This window comes from Vidua chalybeata, chromosome 5 (assembly GCF_026979565.1).
Source record: "Vidua chalybeata isolate OUT-0048 chromosome 5, bVidCha1 merged haplotype, whole genome shotgun sequence".
Classification (NCBI taxonomy): domain Eukaryota; kingdom Metazoa; phylum Chordata; class Aves; order Passeriformes; family Viduidae; genus Vidua; species Vidua chalybeata.
This window is the reverse complement of record NC_071534.1, coordinates 1,917,263-1,938,491: the sequence shown is the minus strand read 5'-3', so window position 1 is coordinate 1,938,491 and position 21,229 is coordinate 1,917,263. Positions and strand designations below refer to the sequence as shown.

The 21,229-nt window shown below is 35.6% G+C and overlaps 1 protein-coding gene across 1 annotated transcript in view; it reads left to right on the top strand.

Moving 5' to 3' along the window:
• PLCZ1 (phospholipase C zeta 1) overlaps positions 1–21,229 on the top strand; it is a 44,875-nt gene that overhangs the window by 6,770 nt on the left and 16,876 nt on the right. Inside the window, exons 4-9 of the mRNA XM_053942997.1 lie at positions 4,891–5,092; positions 6,644–6,788; positions 8,632–8,787; positions 16,041–16,268; positions 18,370–18,526; positions 20,177–20,293. Of these exons, the coding sequence (XP_053798972.1) occupies positions 4,891–5,092; positions 6,644–6,788; positions 8,632–8,787; positions 16,041–16,268; positions 18,370–18,526; positions 20,177–20,293 (1,005 nt within the window). The remainder of the gene's footprint in view (positions 1–4,890; positions 5,093–6,643; positions 6,789–8,631; positions 8,788–16,040; positions 16,269–18,369; positions 18,527–20,176; positions 20,294–21,229) is intronic.

Here is a 21,229-nt window from a genome sequence, read left to right as displayed (position 1 = left end):
CTGTAGCTAGTTCAGGAATGAATTACTCTTTCATTTTTATTATACAATTTAAATGCCTAATGTCAAAATGCTACACTAACAGATTTTTTCATGTGTGTGCTAAAAGATTGCACTTTTGGCAGAAAGAGCCATTTCTATGGAATTGATCACAAAATACGAATATGTGTTTCACATCTGAGAGTTGTGTCCTGGTAACACCCCAGTTTCAGTTTTGCTCTTCCCAAACATCCCATTATCTGCCCATTTTACTATTAACTTTGAATAGAAGCCTCCACTCATTAAATGAGATTAAAGAAAACATGCCAACTAAATGAATTTTTAAAAAGCTTAGTATATATGTCTTTTAAAAAAGTACTTCTCATTTACATGGATAGGATTAGAGGCACAGTGAGGATAAGAAGGTGCATCCCATTATCATTTATAATGTAGTGCCATTCAAAGACTCCACTCCTGCCTATTTTACTGCTAGGCAATACAAAAACAGGGCAAAAATGCAATCCTGTCTTAAAAAAACCAGCTTGCTTTGTAAATAAGAATATAAGCCTGGTGCATCTGTCAGATAAGGACTTTGAGTAATCCCGAATGCATTTGTGAAGCAAAAAAAGATTTTCAGTTTATTCCTAGTATACACAGTTGTGAAGGTTTTTTTTTTGGTTTTTTTTTTTTTTTGGTTTTTTTTTTTTTTTTTTGTTTTTTTGTTTTTTTGTGCATGTGTGTGGGAGACACAGCAGGATGTAGAGCACAAATTTGCAGAAGGGAGCATTTGATGCCATTGGCCAATGTAAATCAAACTTAATAAAGCAGACATCTCTGTCAAAGTCCTACAGATTTAATTTAAAAAATCATGTGAAGCAAGCAAGATGATTTAAAAATCTCAACAGACAATGGCTGTGGCTGGATTTGTGAGACACAATAGTTCAGATGTATGAAAGGGTGTGTAAATATCCAGTCTCAGGGAAAATTTTCAAATTAAAGTGATTATGAGCTATAGGACCTTAGGAAACTGAACTGGACTGTTCAGATAGATACTTTATTCCAGTATGCACCAGTTATAGGTGCAAGTAAGGCAGAACAAAACCTCCTGGAATATAAACTCAGAGTAGAAAAGGAATCACTGTATTTTTACTTTAGTCAAGGAAATACTTCTCTCTTTACTGTTCCCTTAGAGCATGAATGTTTCATTCTGATGTAAAGTAGTCAAATTTCATTGTATGAAATTCCATCTGATGACGTTTCTGCCTGACTTTTAACAGTGATTGAAAGCTTCCTTCTTCCAGTATAGCAGAGGAACACTCTGGTCTCTGATTGCAAGTATTTTTCATGAGTTCTCCCTAAAATTCCCAGCAAACATATCTGTACCCACATCACTATCTCTGGGGGCCAAGTAACACAGACATTTAATTACTGATTTAGCTCTTAGGAAGCAAAGAGCACACACATATATTTAAAACCATGGGAAACACATTTTCTCCCCATTTCCTAGTCTCAAATTCAGTTCAGGCTCTTCTCTTCCCCACTGCCCAGTCTCTGCTTCAGTGCAGAAGGGCTGCAGGTTGTGCTCAGAGCCTTCAGGAGGAAACAGGTCATGCAGGAGGCTCTGGCCAGTGCAGAGTGATTTCTTGTTTTTTCTGCTTCAGTGTGGGTACTCTACAGGCCTTTAGGGCAGCAAGCATCTCACGAAAGTTTCCAATTTTTTTCTTTCCAAAGAGGAAGAAAAATAGTTTCAAAAACGTTCCAAGATAAATAAGAAAGCAGAATGTAATAAACACTGAAAATAATGTATAATGTAATCAGAGTCTTTCAAATACTCAGGTTATATCCATAATTCCTCTCTGATGTGACAGTATTTGTATATATGGCAGAGCTGGAGTTTACTTTAACAGGAGGAATGAGAAAAATATTTTTTCTTAAATCAGATTTTAGAAAAACCAAACAATATAAAAGAATATTGCTAATAAAATGAATTCTACACTATCCAAAAGAGGAGGGCAAGAAAAAAAATCATTGAACTTTGTGAACAGAAAGAGGCAACAAGAAGACAGAAATCTTTTCTTGCCTTCCCTTTCTACAAGGAATGGATATGTGTGTGCACCCTAACTACTGCTAAAAGGTCCTAATGGAGAAAAAGGCTGAGGTTCCTCCAGGGGAGAAATGTAAGGCCTTGATGAAAGTCTTTCACTGTGGAACAGTTATGGAGATGAATTCCCATTTCCTTTAATGGAGAAGCAGAAAATGTCTGTAAATGGCCAGAAAACAGTATGACTGGGCTATTCCTCAGCTCCTGTAAGAAGCTCTGTAAAAACACAAAGATTATTAGGCTGTTGATTGGAGACATGAGCTGAATGTTTTATTGAAGTCCACAAGCTTACATATTGACTAACAAAACAACACTAGGTGTTCATTTTTGGGGGATTATGGTCATCAGTATATCTGCATAAACATTAATTTCTCTTGAGAATATTGCAGTTAACTTTTGTCAATGACAAGAACAGCCAGGAAAACATCATAAATAATTCAGAAAAAAAGCAAGACTTTGAAAAGCCAGTATTTTTCACTAATTTAATAAACAAATGCAGAAAAGGTAAAAATTGTTAGAAAATAAGAAATGCTCCCTCCCCCACACACACAAATAGTTACTAGCTCTATTTGTAACTGCTCAGAGAAATATATAGACCATGAAAAAGAAATTAATCAGAAATGAAATCCAGACAGGTCATGGAATTCATTATAGGCAAAGCATACAGGATGAGTGTATTCTGTTTTAAACAACATAAAAAAAAAATCAGAATTATTTTTAAAGATCCTGACAGTAGAAACTTAATCCAGTTGTTACAAGTGTAGAACAATATAACACATGCATGTGGATAAATCTAAGCCAAGATACTAAATAACCTACACTTTTCAAGAGTCATCAGGGTGGCAAGAAGTCATCCTGCAAATCTCTTAGTTAAAAGACCAAAGAAATTCCTCTGTAATATTATCAATCTGAGTAAGATCTCAGTCACAAATATGGATGAAACAGGGTAGGACCTGCTTAAATGATGTAATCAGGTCAGTGAAGACAAGTTGACAAATCCAAGTTCTTAGAAAATTGACTGTAACAAACTTGGCTAATACAAGTCAAAGGTTACTTTTGAAAATAGGGGGGAAATGAATGATGAATTGAAAGACTGGAAAAGTTCAAATGTAATATCTATTTTAGAAAAGGAACATCCAAGCAAGTAGACACTGTCAGTTACTTGGAAAAAAAAATGGAGCAAATAATAAATATGTAAATCTTTCTAAGAAGAGAAAGGTGAGTAGTGGTTTGTAGAACATTCCATGAAGAAATAGTACCCTGTTTTCTCCTGTGAAAGATTAACAGCACTGGTGGATAGCAGAAAAATGAAAATTATCAGAAATCTGAAACAGAAAGATGTTGTGGATTGGGTTTGTTTTTGTGGAAAGCAGTGGAATGAGGGAAGTGTGAGAGCAGTTTTCATCAGTGAAAGAATGTGAAAAAAGAGGAGAGAAACAATACCAAACTAAACAGATATTTTGGACAGCAAGGAAGTTTCAGGGTAAAATTCTGTTTCCTAATTATGGAAAATTTCCTGACAATAAAGTTGTTTAGCTGTTGCAATGGTTTTACTGGGTTGTCTGAGGATTCTTGATCAATGGAAGTCTGGAAAAATAATATCAGAAAGACTTCTGGTAGGAATAACAGTTGTGGGGTGAATGTATGTTTGATGTCTCGATGGCCTTCTGTTTTTCTTTATCATTGTAAAACAGCAAGTTTTCTAGTTCAAAGACCTGTGTAATTGAGAAATAATTATTTTCTGTAAATTCTCATTCAGGTGTAAAACGTTCACTCTGTCACACCTCAAAGATTGATAATAGCAAATATAACTTGTACATTCTGATTCTTACATCTGTAGTAAGAATTACCAGGGCAGAAAAGGGGATTTTCCTGCAGATATTTCCAGTCTTCAAGTTTGTATACATTGACTTCTAAGTTATTGTTAGCATAAAATAATCTTGCATTATTTACTGCTTGTTCACTACTGGCCTGCTTTGGTGACAATAAAGTTATTTTAGAGTAAGAACTGGGCAAAATCCCTCACTAATTCAAGCTATGTTTTGAAGCAAAGCTGACTTTTGAGATTTTATCATTTGCAAAATGACTACATTCGAAACATGACATTGGGAGCAGTAGCTGGCAGTGTAATGGCTCTGTTTGCCATTAAATCAGTCAAAACCAGAACAAATGGGACAACTGTCACTGGTATGGACTCAATTAGTTCATTTTATTTTAAATGCAGCAGTGTAATAAGCTTGATTTGCAATTCATCTATGTGGGCAGTTATTTCTTTTGTTAAGATGCTATTTTTATTTCAAATATTTCTAAACATGATTTGATCAATATTTATTCGGAATTTTCTACCCCTGGGGAAGATATGTGGTGCTAGTTTCTCCAAGATTATGTTAAGAATTTCTATCTGACTTTTTTGAGAACAATCCTGGTTCTCTTAAAAGAGAAAAGAAGATTCTCTTAGTACATTGCCTGGCATGTCACTTTCCAAAGTAAACAACAAATATTTTACTTTATATTTAATTAGGATTACTGAAAACTCTTCTTACTGCTGTCCATAGAAAAATAAAAGTGTCAAAACACATTTATTTCCTTTCAAAAGTTTGAACCACAGCAATTCAGCTCCAGAGTGACATGTATCTGATTTTGTGTTGTTTATACATTTGTTATGAATTTTAAAATTGCAGGAAAATGTTGTGCTCTATAACCTTTAGCAGTGCTCAGAACTGGCTATTAAAAATTTCAGAAAGTACATAGATATAACCATCAGAGTGGCTTCATGACAGAGTTTTCTTTTCTTTCCTTTTGGTTTTGTTCAGTGAGGAAGAAAAGGCAGATGTCATTTGAAGGATTTATAAGGTACATGAACTCAGACGAATGTTCAATATTTAAAAGCCAGCACAAGAGCGTCTATCAAGATATGACCCGGCCATTGTGTGACTATTTTATTTCATCTTCTCACAACACCTACTTGATAGCTGACCAACTAATGGGACCCAGTCATTTATGGGGATATACCAGGTATTTAGACATTGTTTTGTAATATTTTAAACATTCTTCGGCTTTTAAAAAATGAATACTAAGTCGCATACAATCCTACTTGGCAATAAGGGACAAAGCCATCAAAGATACAAGTTGAAAATGTGAGAGTGGTATTTTATTTTGTGTGTACACTTTTCAATATATTTGCCAAACCATCTGTTCATAGTCTGAAAACAATTTATTTTTTTCACTTACATCTCAAAAAATCAACCTTGCAGCAAATGAAATCTATAGTATGGTGTACAGTACACAATTAAATCAGTTTTTAATCTCAACACACCATGCAAAAATAAATAACTCCCGAAAGAAATGTAAAATTCCCGGGCAAGCTCTAATCTGTTCAATACACAAGATGTATGTTGGAGTATGTCTGTGTCAAGGACATTTGTGGCCAGTGCATGTGGGCAGTTTAGAAACAACAAAACCACAAAATGTGGGCATTCAAGTAGCCAGCAGGGAGAGGAACCTCTGCAGTGCATAACTCCAGGAGGATGGTGACCAGGATGGCAGGGAAGATGGAAATGGATTGTGTAATAAAGGCAACACTGAGGGCAGGATATATTAAGAATTGGGAAGAGCTGTGTCCAGAATTCCTATTATTTGTACTGCTTTAGTGAAGAGAAAGCAGCTGGAACCATCATCTATCTGAACTAATTTTTTTTGGTTGCTCTCTTAATGTTCTACAGTGACTTGCAACCATCAGAAACAATACTGCATTTCTAACAGTATTTAAAATTCCATTATGTTAATGCTGCATTGCTGAAAGTAATTGCAAAGAAGGTATAACCCCCACTCTGTTCCTCTTTATCTACTATTTGTGTTAGGAAAATGCTAAAATCAGCTACAGGCATATTTGACATATTGTTAATGTGTGAAAAGCAGCGTGTAAAAGACAGATTGGTAATTAAGTAAAAGAGTTTATAAGAACTGTTTCAGTTAGTTGCAAGTCAAATATTAGAAACCTAAGAGTTTAAGGGATGCCACTAACATATTAAAATTAAAGCAGTCGAGTCAAAGTGCCTGAGAAACTTTAGCGCTCCCTCTTAGGAAGATGGGCTGGGGAGAAGAACTGACTTATGTAAAGACCAAGTGCAACCTGATACTTTAAGTGCAATGGATTTTTAAATACAGTGATTCCCAAAATTGCAAGCAAGTTTGGAAGACTAACACAAAAGACCATTTAAAATATTTATTATTTTATTTTTAGTGGAAATTTGCCTTTATTCCAAAATTCATTTATTGAAAACTATGACCCTTGTTTTTAATCTTTTAAAGAAGATAAATCAGGTAATCCCATATTCTTTAAAGCTCTAACAAAGCTTATTATATAACACACCTAAAATAAACAACAGAAGGTATGTCTGTCTCATATATGTACAATTCTGTATGATTTCTTTTTATTTATGATGAAAATAAGGTGGTTTTTCTGTAATTAATCACTGTGCTTGCAATCAGAAATACAGCAACTTGCATAAAAAGTTGTGGTATCTTTCTTTTGGCTGTAAAATGATTTCTCTTGTTCTTCTGAAGTGCTCTCTTAAAAGGATGTCGTTGCCTGGAGATTGACTGCTGGGATGGCAACAACAATGAACCCATTGTGTATCATGGTCACACTTTAACAAGCAAAATTCCATTTCGTTCTGTAATTCGTGTGATTGACAAGTATGCATTTATGGTATGTATAGATATATGCATGTATACATAAGTTGGTTAGAATGGTGGCTTTAACTAAGCCAGGGATGTGGCTCTTCTAGATTCTCCAGGGTAAAAAAATATGAAACAGAGCCTGTGGCAATGAGTATTGTTAAAATTAATTACAGAGCAATCCTGCTATTTGTTCTTAACGTATTTTTAAAACTTTTTAAAGGAATCATAATAATTTTTCCTGATAATGAGTATACACCAAACTTAGTGCAAAGGATTCAGGTGATCTTACTCAGCTTCTTAGGTGGAATTCTCACCTGAGATCATTTAAACAAGGACTGAATATAAATTGAAGAACTACTTCAGAATTGGTCTGATGTTTTCCTCCTTCTTTATATCTTTTAAAGATTTTTATATTGCTTATTCTTCTGCTGCTATCAGTCTGTCTTCTATCCTACATGTGAATTTATGAAATAGACAAAAATATTAGATAACAGATGAGTCTGAGGCTCTGTTTTCCATTTCTTCTCTTTTTACTTTGAATGTTGACCCTGATAAATGTTAGCAGCTACTGTTTTTTTGGTCAGGTGACTCCTCAGGGCAAGGTTCCTTCTGCCTATCTCTGGAAAAGCACTGAAATCTGGAGAGTTTTTGGCATTGTCTCAGGCTTTTGTATAGGCTTTTTGGCAAGATTCCTGCTCAAAGGAAGTGCTGAATGACTTTTAAGATAAATCTCAGAATCAGGCCAGCATTATGTGTGAGAATATATACATCCATGATCATAAATTTATGTGGATTTTTATACATATGTATTTATAGCCTTCTCAGTGTTAATCAAAGCTGTGTTTTTTCTGTTCTGTTTTCTATATAAAATTTAATTAGTCTCTAATTTTAAAAGTGGAATTAAAACCATGATTTTATTCCATTGTTTTTCAAAACTCATTGGATATAACTCTCCTATTCGTGCTAGTACACAACATATTGTGCTTAACTCTGATGCAAACTTCATTTCTCAAGCCCGAGTGCCAATGAGATGATAAAATCACAATAGGTAGTGGTTGGTACCAGCTGTCCATGCAGGCTGAGCTTTGCTTCTCTTAACAGTCAATAGCAAAAGCTCAGGGGACAAATGTAAAGACAGGAAAAACATAAAATGGTGGTTTTTTCCTTATTGACAATTCAGGTTCTGCCTGGGCAAAGATTTCATTCAGACCATGTTTTTGGTAGCCACCAGTATTACTGGCAACTTATGAGATTTACTTATGTATTTAAATGGATGTGTTTCTTTTGAGTTATCCTCTAATTTTTACTCAATTTCCCTTTTTCACCTTTTACCTTTCATTTTTACTCAATTACCCTTGCTTGAGTACTGGGATGAATAAAGTGTAGACTGTCCTTAGAAAAGTCTGTGATATTATGAAAAATAAAAAATATGCATAGCTTGTTCATGTAAAGGCAATAATTTCTGAACAAGCTTTGGGGAGACTATCAGCTTGAAAAGTAAACAAAAAAAATCTGTCATAAACTAAAGCAAAAAACAGTTAATCCTGCTTTTTGTTGTCAATTTTAATTTTAGAATCTGATTTTACCTTTTAAAACCAAAACAAAGCAGTCCTTTTTACACCTCTGCCTATGTCTAGCTCTGCTTTAACTTTCTGAAGGTGCAATTTTTCTTCTTCAATTATGCTTTCTCTTTTCCACAAATGTGAGCTTTTTTATTGTCTTACTAACCTGAAACAACTGATCTGTATTTGGAATGTTTTGAAAATGAAAGTAAATACAGATTGCCAAGGGGACTTTTGCAAGATATTTTGGAAAAGCAATTATCCTTATATTTATTTATTATTAATAAAATCCTAAAATTATATTTCCAGTCATCTGCCTATCCACTTGTACTGTCTTTGGAGAACCACTGCAGCCCTAAACAGCAGGAAGTGATGGCAGAGTGCTTGAAAAGTATTCTAGGTGACAAACTTCTTTCTACACCAATTGGTGGTGAAGTAGATATGACTCGACTGCCTTCTCCTGAGGTAATAAGTTTATTTTTTCCCTATGAAAGAGATGGAAAAAATTGTGGGGTACTTCATTATTATTATTATTATTTTTAATCCTCTGGAACTGAATTTATGGATCACTTCTGGTGTCAGAAATACACTTCAGTTAGTAACAAAAAGGCTTAAACAGCACAAAAAGCCCCATGGAAAGATGCCACATGTTGGTGTATCTGTTATCTGCTGGTTTATTTTTTGTTGCTTGAATTGAAGGAAATTCCTGAAATTTAAACATATTATTGAAATGGAAACCTGAATCAGCATTTTTTTGGTCAGTAACAGTGATGATGAAGCTTTTTCTTTGCGTTCTGCTACTGCAAAGCCATTCTCTTTGTCAGTGTGTTTCTCCCTAAGACAGTGTTCCTCAGCTGGTGGCCTGAGATGTGAAGTTACAAAAGGCAATTAGATAGGTATTGAACATTTTATTGCAAGCTAAAACAAATACATTTCCATTGTTCCAGTTTTTGCACATAATTCTCTTTCAAGGACAATTTTTTTTTAAATCTCTTGCAGCACAAACACATGCATACATACAAAATACTTAGTTAGGCTTGTCACTGTTGCTAGTGATAGCTATATTTTACACTTTTTTTTCACAGTAGCTACAAAAAATGCAAATGAAAATGTGGGGAGGAAGCACTCTCATAAGGAAAAACAACACACAAGAGGTTGTAATTTTCAGAGGATTTGTCAAGGAAAAATCTGAAGCAATCTGTCCAGAAGATGTGTTAAAGTATTACCATACTCATATTTCCATAAAAATGTTGTTATAAATTTATTTAATATTTACATTTCTCTGCCTTTTTTTTTTTTTGTTGTAGCATTATTTTTTTTTACATCAGGATGTCCAATATAATTTTTAAGTTTTAAAAACTGCATTTTCAATTAGGAAAAAATACCAACAATATCAAACAGGAGGGCTTGTTTTAAAGCTTCTGAAAGCACGGCTGGATTCAGTGTAGGAGATGTCCAAGGGTCATATGTCCTCTGAAGTAAGCACAAAATCAGTGGACATGGAATCACTAAATCACACACTTAAAAAGATTACTTTCTATGATATGTATTCCTTACCATATAGTTACTGTGATATAGGGAATTCATACTTTATATTTCCATAGCTTAGAGTTTTCATGAGTCGGCTCTGTAGAGTTTTGCCTGAAAATGGATTGCTGAGTCCATAAGTATGGAAATGCTGTCAGGTGAGGTTCATTCCCCTGAACTTTTAGCATATTAAAGTATTGTGTGACATATTTCCCATCTGTGAAAGGTATAAGGATTACCTAAATAACACCGATGTCCTCAGCTGGTTACAAAGGTTTGAATTTAATAAATTATTATCTTGAGAATGAACATAAATTAGGATCATCTCCATTTCTCCTAGATGTTCTGATCAAGCATGTAAGAAAAATCAGTAGGATTTTACCTAGCAATGGAAATATGTAGCTATGACAGAATTTGTAAATTCAGTAGTAAGCTTGACTTTTTGCTGACATCTTTTTGAAGAACAACTTTTGGTCCATGTTCAAAAGGAGTTTAGTGACATCATGTCTTTAAAGCTTGGGATCTTGTGCATTTCCAAGGCCTGGGTAAATTCATTATCATTTGAAAAAGCCAAATTCTGAATTTAGTCTTCAGACTGCTTTACTTAAGCTGTGCAAAGGAGATGTTACAGAATCATAAATGATGAATTTAAAATGCTCTTTGTGGGAAGGATTCTCAGTGTGAAAAAAAAGAAAAAGCTGTCACCTATATAATTTACTGCTCCACTTTTTTCAAGATGGAGCATGAGCAAGAATAGGGGAAAAAGCCACCTCGGTGTCTTTCAAGATCAGAATTAAATGGTTCTCTTGTGTGTACATAAAGTGGGAAACCACACAGCTTCCCACAACACTTCAGAGAAACATTTGCCAATTACAGGTTCCTTTTAGGTTTTGGATTTTGGAGACTTCCATGGAAATTATTTGCTCTTCTTTTATATGGCCAATCTTCTACTTCCTTCTTTAAGCAGATCTTGAGCTATACCTTTGCCAAGTGAGATGACTGTGTGTGTGTGGAAGGGGGTTAAAATGAGGAGCAAACCCACTCTTAGGTGGTTCTTTGGACCACTTTGCAATGATGTCTCCTACCATTGTAATTCTAAGTGAAAATCACATGGAGGACCAGAAAATAAAAGTGTAGGATCACTGAGCACTTCTTCTCTCTGCTCTTCCCAACACTTGCTTCATCTGAAAAACAAACCCCAGAAAATTTCAGGAATAAAGGTTTTTTTTTAATTCTTTGCCCTCAGTCACACTTCCAGCAGACTATATTGATATTGTTAATTCCCTGCAATTCCTGTATTCTGTTGCATCTCAACACAAAATTCTTCCTCTACATAGAGAGGAAAGAGAAGACTTTTGCTCTATTTCTTTCTTTCACACATACCTTATCCCATGAGAAACTGAGGCTGCCCTTAAGCTTCACCTGTCTATCCTACCTCTTTCCAGAGCAGATGTTTTTCCACCCAAAGCAACAGACCTGATAAAATTCTCTGCCCTAGTCTTGGCCATCATGGTGCCTCTAAAGAGACTTCATGAACTTCCTGTAATATTGACTGGAATATCAGGTCCTTTGAGTCAGTTCCTGCACTAAATTAGATGTGACATCACTGACTGGTGCCAGACATCCCTGCTGGTAGCACCAGCACTCCTGGTGATGTTCTGATAGAAAGTGAAGGAATGAAGTGTCTTATGCAGCAATTCGTAGAGGAATTAGATTATATTAAATTATATTATATTAAATTAGAAAGTATCAAAAATTTATGTTAAAATATGTGTTAGAAGAGATAAGGTTTTACTTACCCTGCTGTGCCCTTCCTCTCTAAGAAATTTGACAGCAATTGAAAGAAACATGCAGGCATCCAATATAACACAGAAAAGAATGTAAACACTTTGCTTTGATGAAGGTTTTTCCTCAATTATTTCGCATTGTAGTGCATTGAACTGCCTTACACTGCTGGCAGGATATATATATCAGGTAGTCAGGAAATTTTTATTATCTGCAGGTTTTCTGTCACAAAGTTGGAATTGATGTGTGATTAACTGAATGCGAAGTGGCAGCTACAGTGATTTTACAAGTTGTCTTTAATGTTTACCACACAGCTGCAAGATCAATTACTGTATTGTGGTGGTTCACAAGCATTTCTGGCCAGGATTGCCAAGGCTTCCCTATGGTTGTTAACTTGTGGTGTCCAAATAAGAGGATCTATTTAATGATCTCCTTGAGAAAGATCAATAGAAGGTCTCCAGTACAACTTTATGGGCTATGGACATTTTAAATTCTGCTATTATGGGGAAAACCAGCTAACCCCATAAACCAGGACTCATTCTTCCCACTTTTCTTCAGCTTTATCTGCTCAGTATACAAAGGAGCTTTCTCTACACAATGAGTGTTTTCATTGAGAAATTCAAGATTAAGCCTGGTTTAGCATATCTAATTCTGTTGCTTCAGTTATGAGATTAATTCCTATTTATTTTGACAAAAATAAGCAAATGTCTTGACCAAGTCTTTGCATCAGAAATATCTTTGCTTCTTAGCAAGTCAAAACATTTCTAGTCATTCTTTTGCCTTTCAATCAGTCTATGGTATCTATTCTTTACAAAAATAAGAAGAAAGAGATGAGACTGTGGCATATCTTGGTGATGACCTCAAAGATAAAAAAATCAGTATTGTTTCTCTTAAACTTTCTGGAAACTGTAGGCTGTACTGAGTACTTACAGGAGGCTCATCTAATTCCTTCACTATTTTGAGGTATTGCACTCTTCTTGTGGGAACATGGTTTTCCCAGAAATGTGGTAAACATGTGACAGGCATTATCTGTTAATAGCTTCCCTGTAGTATAAAGCAACCTCAGGAGGCAACTAAAAGCAAGACATTGCCATATTTTATATCATCACCCGGGTAGATCTTGGGTCAATGGTTTAATTGGTATATAAAAACCAGGTTTATTTGGTATATAAAAGTCAGGTTTGGCAAGGTAACTTCTTGGAACATTGAGCTTTGGTAAGGAATCTGTGCCACTCTGAGCACACTGTTTTAATATCCTGGCCAATCTGCAACCATCTTTCTCCACAATCATCCTTTGGACTTCTTTCCAATCCATCCAGGGATTTAGCTGCCTGTGTAGAATATAATCTCAGCTGTAGCACAGCTGTTTAGCCTTGGACTCGACTTGCCTGAAGTTTACTACAGAGCACAATACAGAAGTGAAATTTTCAGGGCAGGGTGCTTCTCACTGGGCAAAAGTGTTGCATGAAAACTTGTTATGAGGTGGTTAAAATGCTGCTCCTGATATAATTAATATCAGTTTACCTAGAGCTCAGGCATTGCTGGTAGTATTGATTTAAAGTATCTTGATAACTGCGATGTATAAGGCTGCCACAAAGACATCCATTCACACTTCACTAAGTGTGATTCTCTTGACTTGTTAAAGATAGCTGGTGCTGGTTTGTTTTAACAGTTGTACTTAACAAATCTTGTCTTTGTCTCAAAACCTTTCCCTGTGTTAGACTTCACAGGAGGTGTTGCATCTTCACCCTATATCAGCAGTTAAGGCAGCAACACAAATCTTGAAATAGAATATTATGTAAAACTCAGAAGAGGTTTTTAACTTTGTTATTTAGCAAGATTTTCAGGATTTGATATTCCTCTAACTAAGCACCTACAGATGGTCGGGAGAGAAGGGCGAACAAGTAAATTTAAACAGGAGAAGCTATTATTTTTTAAATACTTATGTCTCAAATCCAGGGTTTATTCCTTACATTTCTGGGGATTGAATTTTTATATTACATAACCACAGTGATCAATAGGTGGGTTTGCTTGATCCAAAGTGCTTGTGGTTTTTTGTCTTGGAAACTTGGCATTGCTTCAGCTGATTTGTGTTGTACATCACATTAACCAGAATGTAGAAGAAAAAAGTTTTGTTCATTTAATTATGTAAATATTTGTTCCAGTTGATTGTACTTTGATTCTTTTGCTTATGCCAGCCTTGAAGTCCCACTATGCTCTAGGGAAGACCTATTATGTTTTACACATTTAAATTTTTTTGTATTCTTACAGTTTATATAGAAGTAAACAGCAAATGTGTTTTTAACATATTTTGCTTTTCATAATAAAACTAGAAAGGAGAAGTTCTAGGGAATGCTCAGAGTTTCAGCTCATTAAAAGGCTTTTCAGCGCTTTTAGAAGAGTTGGACATGTAGAGAAAAAGGTGTCACATGCTTAGCAGTGCTGATTACCCATTAAAGAACTCAAATTTCAGTGTCACTGATTTTGTAACCATACATTTGTTATAAGTTTTTTTGAAGATGTTTGAAGTTCAGACAAAATCCTTGGTATGTCGTTTTTTCACTCTATGTTTCCCTTTTAAGGATTTGGGGTAACTATTATTAGAATTTGTTTCTGGCCAAGAAATTTTCATATCGCTGGAGTATTTTTTGTAACTGTTTCGAAAAAGAGCCATGATTTTAAAATGTTATCTTTGTAGAAAACAAAACAAGAAAACCTCAAAAAACAACTCCTACCTCAGGAGGAATGTCCTTAAATTGTTTACATTTTCTAACAGCTTGTAAACAGAATTTTAGAGACTGACTTAAAACATCATGGCCCATTTTTGTATAACTACATACACTCATTCTATGGTCTTTTTTTATTTAAAGAAGTTTGCATATAGGAGGCTGTAATGTAACTATAGAAAGCTTTTTCTTCCCTTGTATACCAGGTCTGTTTATTTTTTTTTTTTCATTTGTAGAATTAAGTCTTCCTGTGAATAACAAAATAAAAGATCAAAAGTGGATAGAATTGCTTTTAAATATTAGGAAATGTGAATAAGAAAAGGAAAATTCAGAAGTCTTAAAAATATGAGTAGCATTAATCATATTAAAACTCTTCTAAAAATATAACAGGGGAAAAAATAATGAGTGCATCAATAAAAAATGAAGGAAATGTTAAAGGGCATCCTTATTCTGAGTCACCAGTGCAGAGAGACTAATCAAACCTTCCAGCAGCATGGCATTGATAGATATTGGGCATAGGATGCTTCATTCCACTGGCACCCTGCAAAAAACCAACAGGAGATCGGAAGTGATAAGGGGATCATGAGCAATGGAGCTGGCAGTGGAAATGAATGGAATGTCTCCATCCTTGCCTATGGCTCTGGATTCCATTATAGAACTTTGGGTTTATATGTTTTCATCATCCATAGGTTTCATGTTTACTTAATGGATACCTTAAACTACAGCATTTCAGTTGCCTTTCATTTATTGTGAAATTATTTGTTCCCTTTCCTGCCACACTCCCAGTAGTGTAATCTCCCTTTTCACTAGAGCATAGGAAATTTAAGGAATATTTTTGAGGATCACTTTATTCAAGAGCCATAGTAAGTCCTGTTACTCACTGGCAGCTCCTGTGTCCAGATGTAGAGTTGAATGTCTGCTACATCATAGCAGCTTTACTACTAATATAATTGTGTAAATCAAAGTGAAATACATACTCATAGGATTCTGTTGCACAGATGAAAGCCATATTATTAGAATCAATATAATTCAATATTATTTTTCCCCCTCTATCTTATATATTATGGAGATTGATACATGTCCATTTAAAAATAGAGAAACTGCTTAGGCAAAATCACCAAACTGTTGTTTCCTTGACCAGGTAAGATCAGCATAAGGATCTACAGTAAAATAACACAAGTTATAAACAAAACTTTTAATTTGGTACACAAGAGAGATATGCACAAAAAATCAAATAACAGATTTCCTGCAGCTTCAATGATAGATGAAAATATTCCAAATTAATATTAGACATGTCTTTAAGTGTGTATATATATATATATATATATATATATGTATAGGTACATGTAGGCATAGTAAAAAAATATACCTTCTACATCTTGCCTGGCTATCTTACTTCCTACTTTTATCTTTTCATAGTTTCAGCATCTGTGTACCTGTGGTGGAGAGCCTTTTTTCCTGTCATGGGGTTAGAGAGTCACATTCTGTTGTGTACTTTGATCCTCAGATTCTGTTTGGTTTATTTGGCTTTGGTTTCTGCCTCATTCATGCCTATGTTGCTTCATTTTGTAAGCTCACTTCATTATACTTAATAAACAACTTTGAAGATGAGTTAAATAATACCAAGAGATGAAAAACCTACATAATTCTAGCTACTGTTGTTAAACCTCTTTTCTGTAGGCATTAAAATTCAAAGTTCTGATAAAAAATAAAAAAGTTGGAACACTTGAGCAAAGCCTGCTCAGGATGGAGGATGACTATGGTGGTCAGGCAGAGGAATTGTCTGACTCTGAGTTACAGTCTGATGACGAGGACACGGATGACACGTTACCTCTTCAGAGAACCAGGAGTCCTGCCAAAAGAAAAGGAGATCATAGATCATCACCCCTACCTCAAAAAAAAACCAAGGTAGCTTTTGCTTCAATTGAATATAGAGAACACATAGATTTTTTTTAAAGGACTTTATTATCTTAAAATAAAGATGAAAAAAGGAAACTTTAAAATTATGAAGATCAGTGCATTTGGATTACATGTTTTAGCTGAAGGTTTCAGAGTTTTCCTATTCTTATAAGGAAAGTCAAACTGGACCACATTTTAGTATCCAACTAAAAAGCAACCCCTCCCTGTGCTCCCATCTTGAACTTCAACCACATTTTCCTCTTCCTATGCTTGTCCCAGGTGCTCAGTACCACAGTAGATTTAAGATGAAGTTACCCAAGTATTTTGTTGGTGCCATGGCCCACCTGGAACTATGAGTGTATAGAGAACACTTAGAGCAGGTCCTGATGACAGCAGGCAGAGTTAATTATTTCTTCCCCAAGTCTACCAGTCTATTTTTAAGATAGATAGATTCCCCTATTTATTTCTGTTCTATGATTTTTTTGCATTAAATTAGGTGCACATTCCTGGTTGTGCTGAAACATTTTTCAGCACCTGGAATTGAAGAAGTGCTTTTACATTTATCATGTAAAGGCTTAACATTAAGCATTCTTTCTGAAAGAAGTGTAAAAATTGGGTGTAATCTCCTTTTTGAAAGTCAAATTGAACTCATTTTTTTAACCAAGTATAATTCTCTACCATGGAAAATCTGCTGTTTCATGAGGGTTGAACATCAGGGTTCACCTTTTTAAGATGTCAGGCAGCACCTGAAGTATCCAGTCACTCTTGCACATCATGCTCTGATTACCTGAATGTGGCTAAACTGGCAAGGTTCCTCAGAGCCCAGCGTTCTTGCTGAGAGGCAGGGTCTCTTTTTTTAATATGCTTTGATGGTGAAAGTTTTTGCTTCTTTCTCATTCCATCTGACATGGAGAGACAGTAAGGAAAAATTCTGAGGAAGGATGGAGCCTTCTTTGTACAGGAAATGCCAACTTTCTAGGCAATAGGTTTCAAGTTTATTTGTAGGACCATGTTACAGACAAGAATGTATTCCACATACTCTTAAACAGCAGCAACAAAAAGTATCTGCTCATGTTTCACAGACAGAAGAGAAAGTGGTTTCCAGGGTCCCAGTCTGTTGGAGTATTTGTCTTGATATCCCACAGTATTGCTTTTGGGAGGGTGGGAGAGCATTTGAATCTGCAGAAGATGCCCCAGTGATGCTGCTGGCTTTGCCCACCTGCAGGGAGCTGTATTTTTCAGCATTTCCATGGCAGTAGACTCCTATTGCTCCTCGTGGGACACAACCCCAGAATAATTAATTATCTTGAACTTTGCATAGTTTAAGAGCCATGAGGAGGCAATCTCTGTTATTTTGTCAGATGAGAATTTGCCTTCAAAAGCCTTAATGGAATGTAAACATGATTAGCATCAGCAGCTCTCTGCTGGCTACTGCCCCCAATTAGCTCACAAGTTATGCTGTGGAAAATGAAGTGGTCATGTAGTGCCTCACTGTAAGAGAGAAGACCCTTGGAAAATTTCAGTCATTTTTGCTTGTTTTGGTAATGGAGCAGACTAAATTAATATTTTGGTGACAGAACTTTCGACCTTAATCAAGAGGAAAAGTTTTCCTGACTTCAAAGCAATCCTTAGAGGAATATGCCTTTGACTAATTTGCTTGGCACAGTGTAATATTTGCCTGTTATTCTGCATTTTATAGATGAGTTTCTGCTGTTGGTCTTTCTAGCACTTCATATATTTACAAATAGAAAGTTGGAGGTGTATTTTTGAGGTGTAATGTTAAAAGCCATGAAAAAATGATGTTATTTGCAAACCAGTCTTAGAAGCAGGAAAATTATGAAGCTATCCAGAAAAACATTCTGCTAGGAAGCATCTCTCTACTCACCCTATGATTACTATGGTAAACATGGACACAATAACCTCAATTTTCTCTCAGTGGATCAAATCTCATTATTAAAAGTCATATTTATTAAATTCATTAACTGTGGCATATTTTCTCGTGCTTTATGCATCCAAAATGATTGTTTCTGTGAATTATTAATATTAATAATAATGAAATATGCATTATTGTGACTTTTTTTTATTCCATTATTCATCTGATGATCATTAGGTGAAGAGGGCAAAGATTGCCCTTGCATTGTCAGACCTTGTGGTTTATACCAAATCTCAGAAGTTTGTGAGCTTTGAGCATTCCCTGCAGCATCAGCAGTGCTATGAAAATAATTCCATTGGAGAGAGTCAAGCACGAAAACTTGCAAGACTTTCAGGTAATTTCTTTTGAGTTAATCATTTAAAAGTTACATTGTTGCTATGGTTCACTGCTTAGGCATTGGAAGGGTTAAAATTTTATGAAACATCTGCTGACTGATTTTATTTGGTTCTTTGTATAACGCTGTTTTAAAAATGTCCTTTGCATAATATTTTTTTATTTCTGTTGGATTTGTGAGGAAAATTGAAATTCAACTTTATTTTAATTCCGTGTAAAGAACAAATATTAACACAGTCTACAAAATGTACGTCTGCCTTTTGATTCATTGTTTTCTGCATCAAATAATGTAGGAGTTTCAGTCAGTACTTGAGAAAATGTGGAATAAATTTCACTCTCCCCCCTCTCCCCTTCCCAAAATCTGGGCTGAGAAAGCAGAGTTGGCTTGGCAGTCCCCTGGCTTTGGTGAGAGCTGCAGATAAGAGTCCTCATTAATGGGATGGATGAAGCCCAGAGCAGGCAGCGTGCTCCACTGGAGCAGACCTTTCCTCCCAGCCAAGTTGGATTATTCCAAACTCATGCTGTGCTGGAGCATCTCCATTTGGTGCAGGCAGCGCAGTGCAGCCTCTCTAACTCCAGCTGCCTGCCCAGAGCCCTGAGGGGTGGTGAGAGCAGAGATCACCGACTGTGACAGCGACAATGAAATCTGCCACACGCCCATTCACTCGGGGCCAGCCCTGCTGCCACCTCTTTGTGGAGGTGGTTCAGTGCCTGGTGAGGTGAATGATGCTGAACGGCATCAAAAGTAGGATTTGCCAGCCATCCACAGAGAGTCCTCTCTGGTTCCTCTAGCACTCCAGGGAATATAAAAGTAGTTCTAGAAACCCCCTCTCCCTCCAAAAAAACACCCCCAAACAACAAACCAAACCGAAATCAAGCAAACAAAAAATGAGAGGAGAAGAGAATGGAATAGATCAGAGAGATGACCCTGGAAATGTAGATTTTGGTTTAATATCTAAAAAGGATTCGTGTAGACAGAAGTCACCTGAACTTTCCCACATTCACGTAGTCTCTGCCTGCATATGAGAAAGGAGGGAACACAGCCAGCAGAAGGAAAAACAATGTACATAAATAGTTAACATCTTCTGAGGCATATATAAGAATAATTTATGTGGCTTTTAAAAGTGTCCTCTTCCCTGGTCTCAGTATTATTTAGTCATTTTATTTAAACATCCTAACAGCAAACAAGCCAAGATCAACTAGAGATTTTTTTTTTTTTTCTTTTTTTTTTTCTTTTTGAGCTATTATAGAATGAGGAAACTTTTGTGCAGTTTCCTGTTCTATGTCTTAGTTTCCCATGAGAACACAGTGGGCTTTAGTGTAGAATTCATATGTTTACCCTGCAAAAAGGTGAAGAAACAAAATATTTCCATGAAGGAATGATTTTTGGTTACTGAACTTCTTACAAAAGTCTGCACTGTATCCAGAAATACTGTCAGATTCAAATACACAGAAAATAGTAAGGTTTCAAAATAAGATTTTAGGCATAGCTCAGAGTGGTCCATGTATTAATGTTAAAATAGAATATGTGGATAAAATATTGTGTAAAAAAATTGCTGGATCAAATGACTGCATTTTTATTATTTATTCAAATAGGAGCTCTGTAATCACAAAGGTTTGCTTACCAAGATTTTATCCTTCTGTTTATCAGCGAAAGAGTTTATTTCACATACTACGAGATTTATTACAAGAATTTACCCCAAGGGAACAAGAATGAGCTCTTCAAATTATAATCCTCAGGAGTTCTGGAATGTAGGGTGTCAAATGGGTATGTATCCTAGCAGAGATATTGCATTCTAGGCTTTACAGATACAAGAGTTTCTTGCTTCCTACAATATTTCGGTGTTATATAGGTTGCATATTTTCCCCCAGTGGCATTATTTTAATTTTTTGTTATATAAAATTTTCATTCAACCCCCATCTCCTATCAGTTTTTCATCCCTAGTAATTGTAAATATCACTTTGTGTTGAATAGCTGTATCTTGTCCCAGATATTCAATCTATTATATTTTATTAGTTTCTTTTAACTACCTTTTGAATTGGATATTAAGAAAAACACTAACAACAATTCAGCATTTTAAAGCTTCCATTACTCACCAATGGAAGTTTCTTCTGAAGAGTCTGTGGCTCTCTGTGACTTGAGTGCCACAGGTGCAGGAGATGTGAGCACAACAATTGACAGTAGTGCCAAAAATTCCCAGAACAGGATATGCTACGGCAGGAAGCTCTCAAACATTCCTGGTCAGCACCACCCCCAGGTACAGCTGGGAGCTGCTGGGAGCCTCCAGTCTTTATAAAGATGCAACATACATTTAGCATCTTAATTCCCAGAGCAAAACAGATTCGTTTCCTGAGCAACAAAATAACAATTGCTTCTGCTTCTCTTCATTGAAAGTTATTACTTTGAATATGTTAAAAATAAGCATGGCATGACTTCTGTACCCACCAGGCTTTGAAAAACCTCTTACCTGTAAGCATTTTGTCCTTTTTAATGGCCTTAGAGACAATTTTACCTTCATCTGTTTGTTCTTCAGTTTGAAAGATTCTCACTACAGAATATTTTTATGTGTCTGCCTGCTACATCTTCTTCAGCCCTAGGTAAAGTAGAGCAGAATAGTTGGTTTTTTTTTTTTGGTACCCACAAATATATTCTGCCTTTGAGTCTTGGCCAAGGCCACCTGAGGGAGGCTGTGGGCTGAGCAGG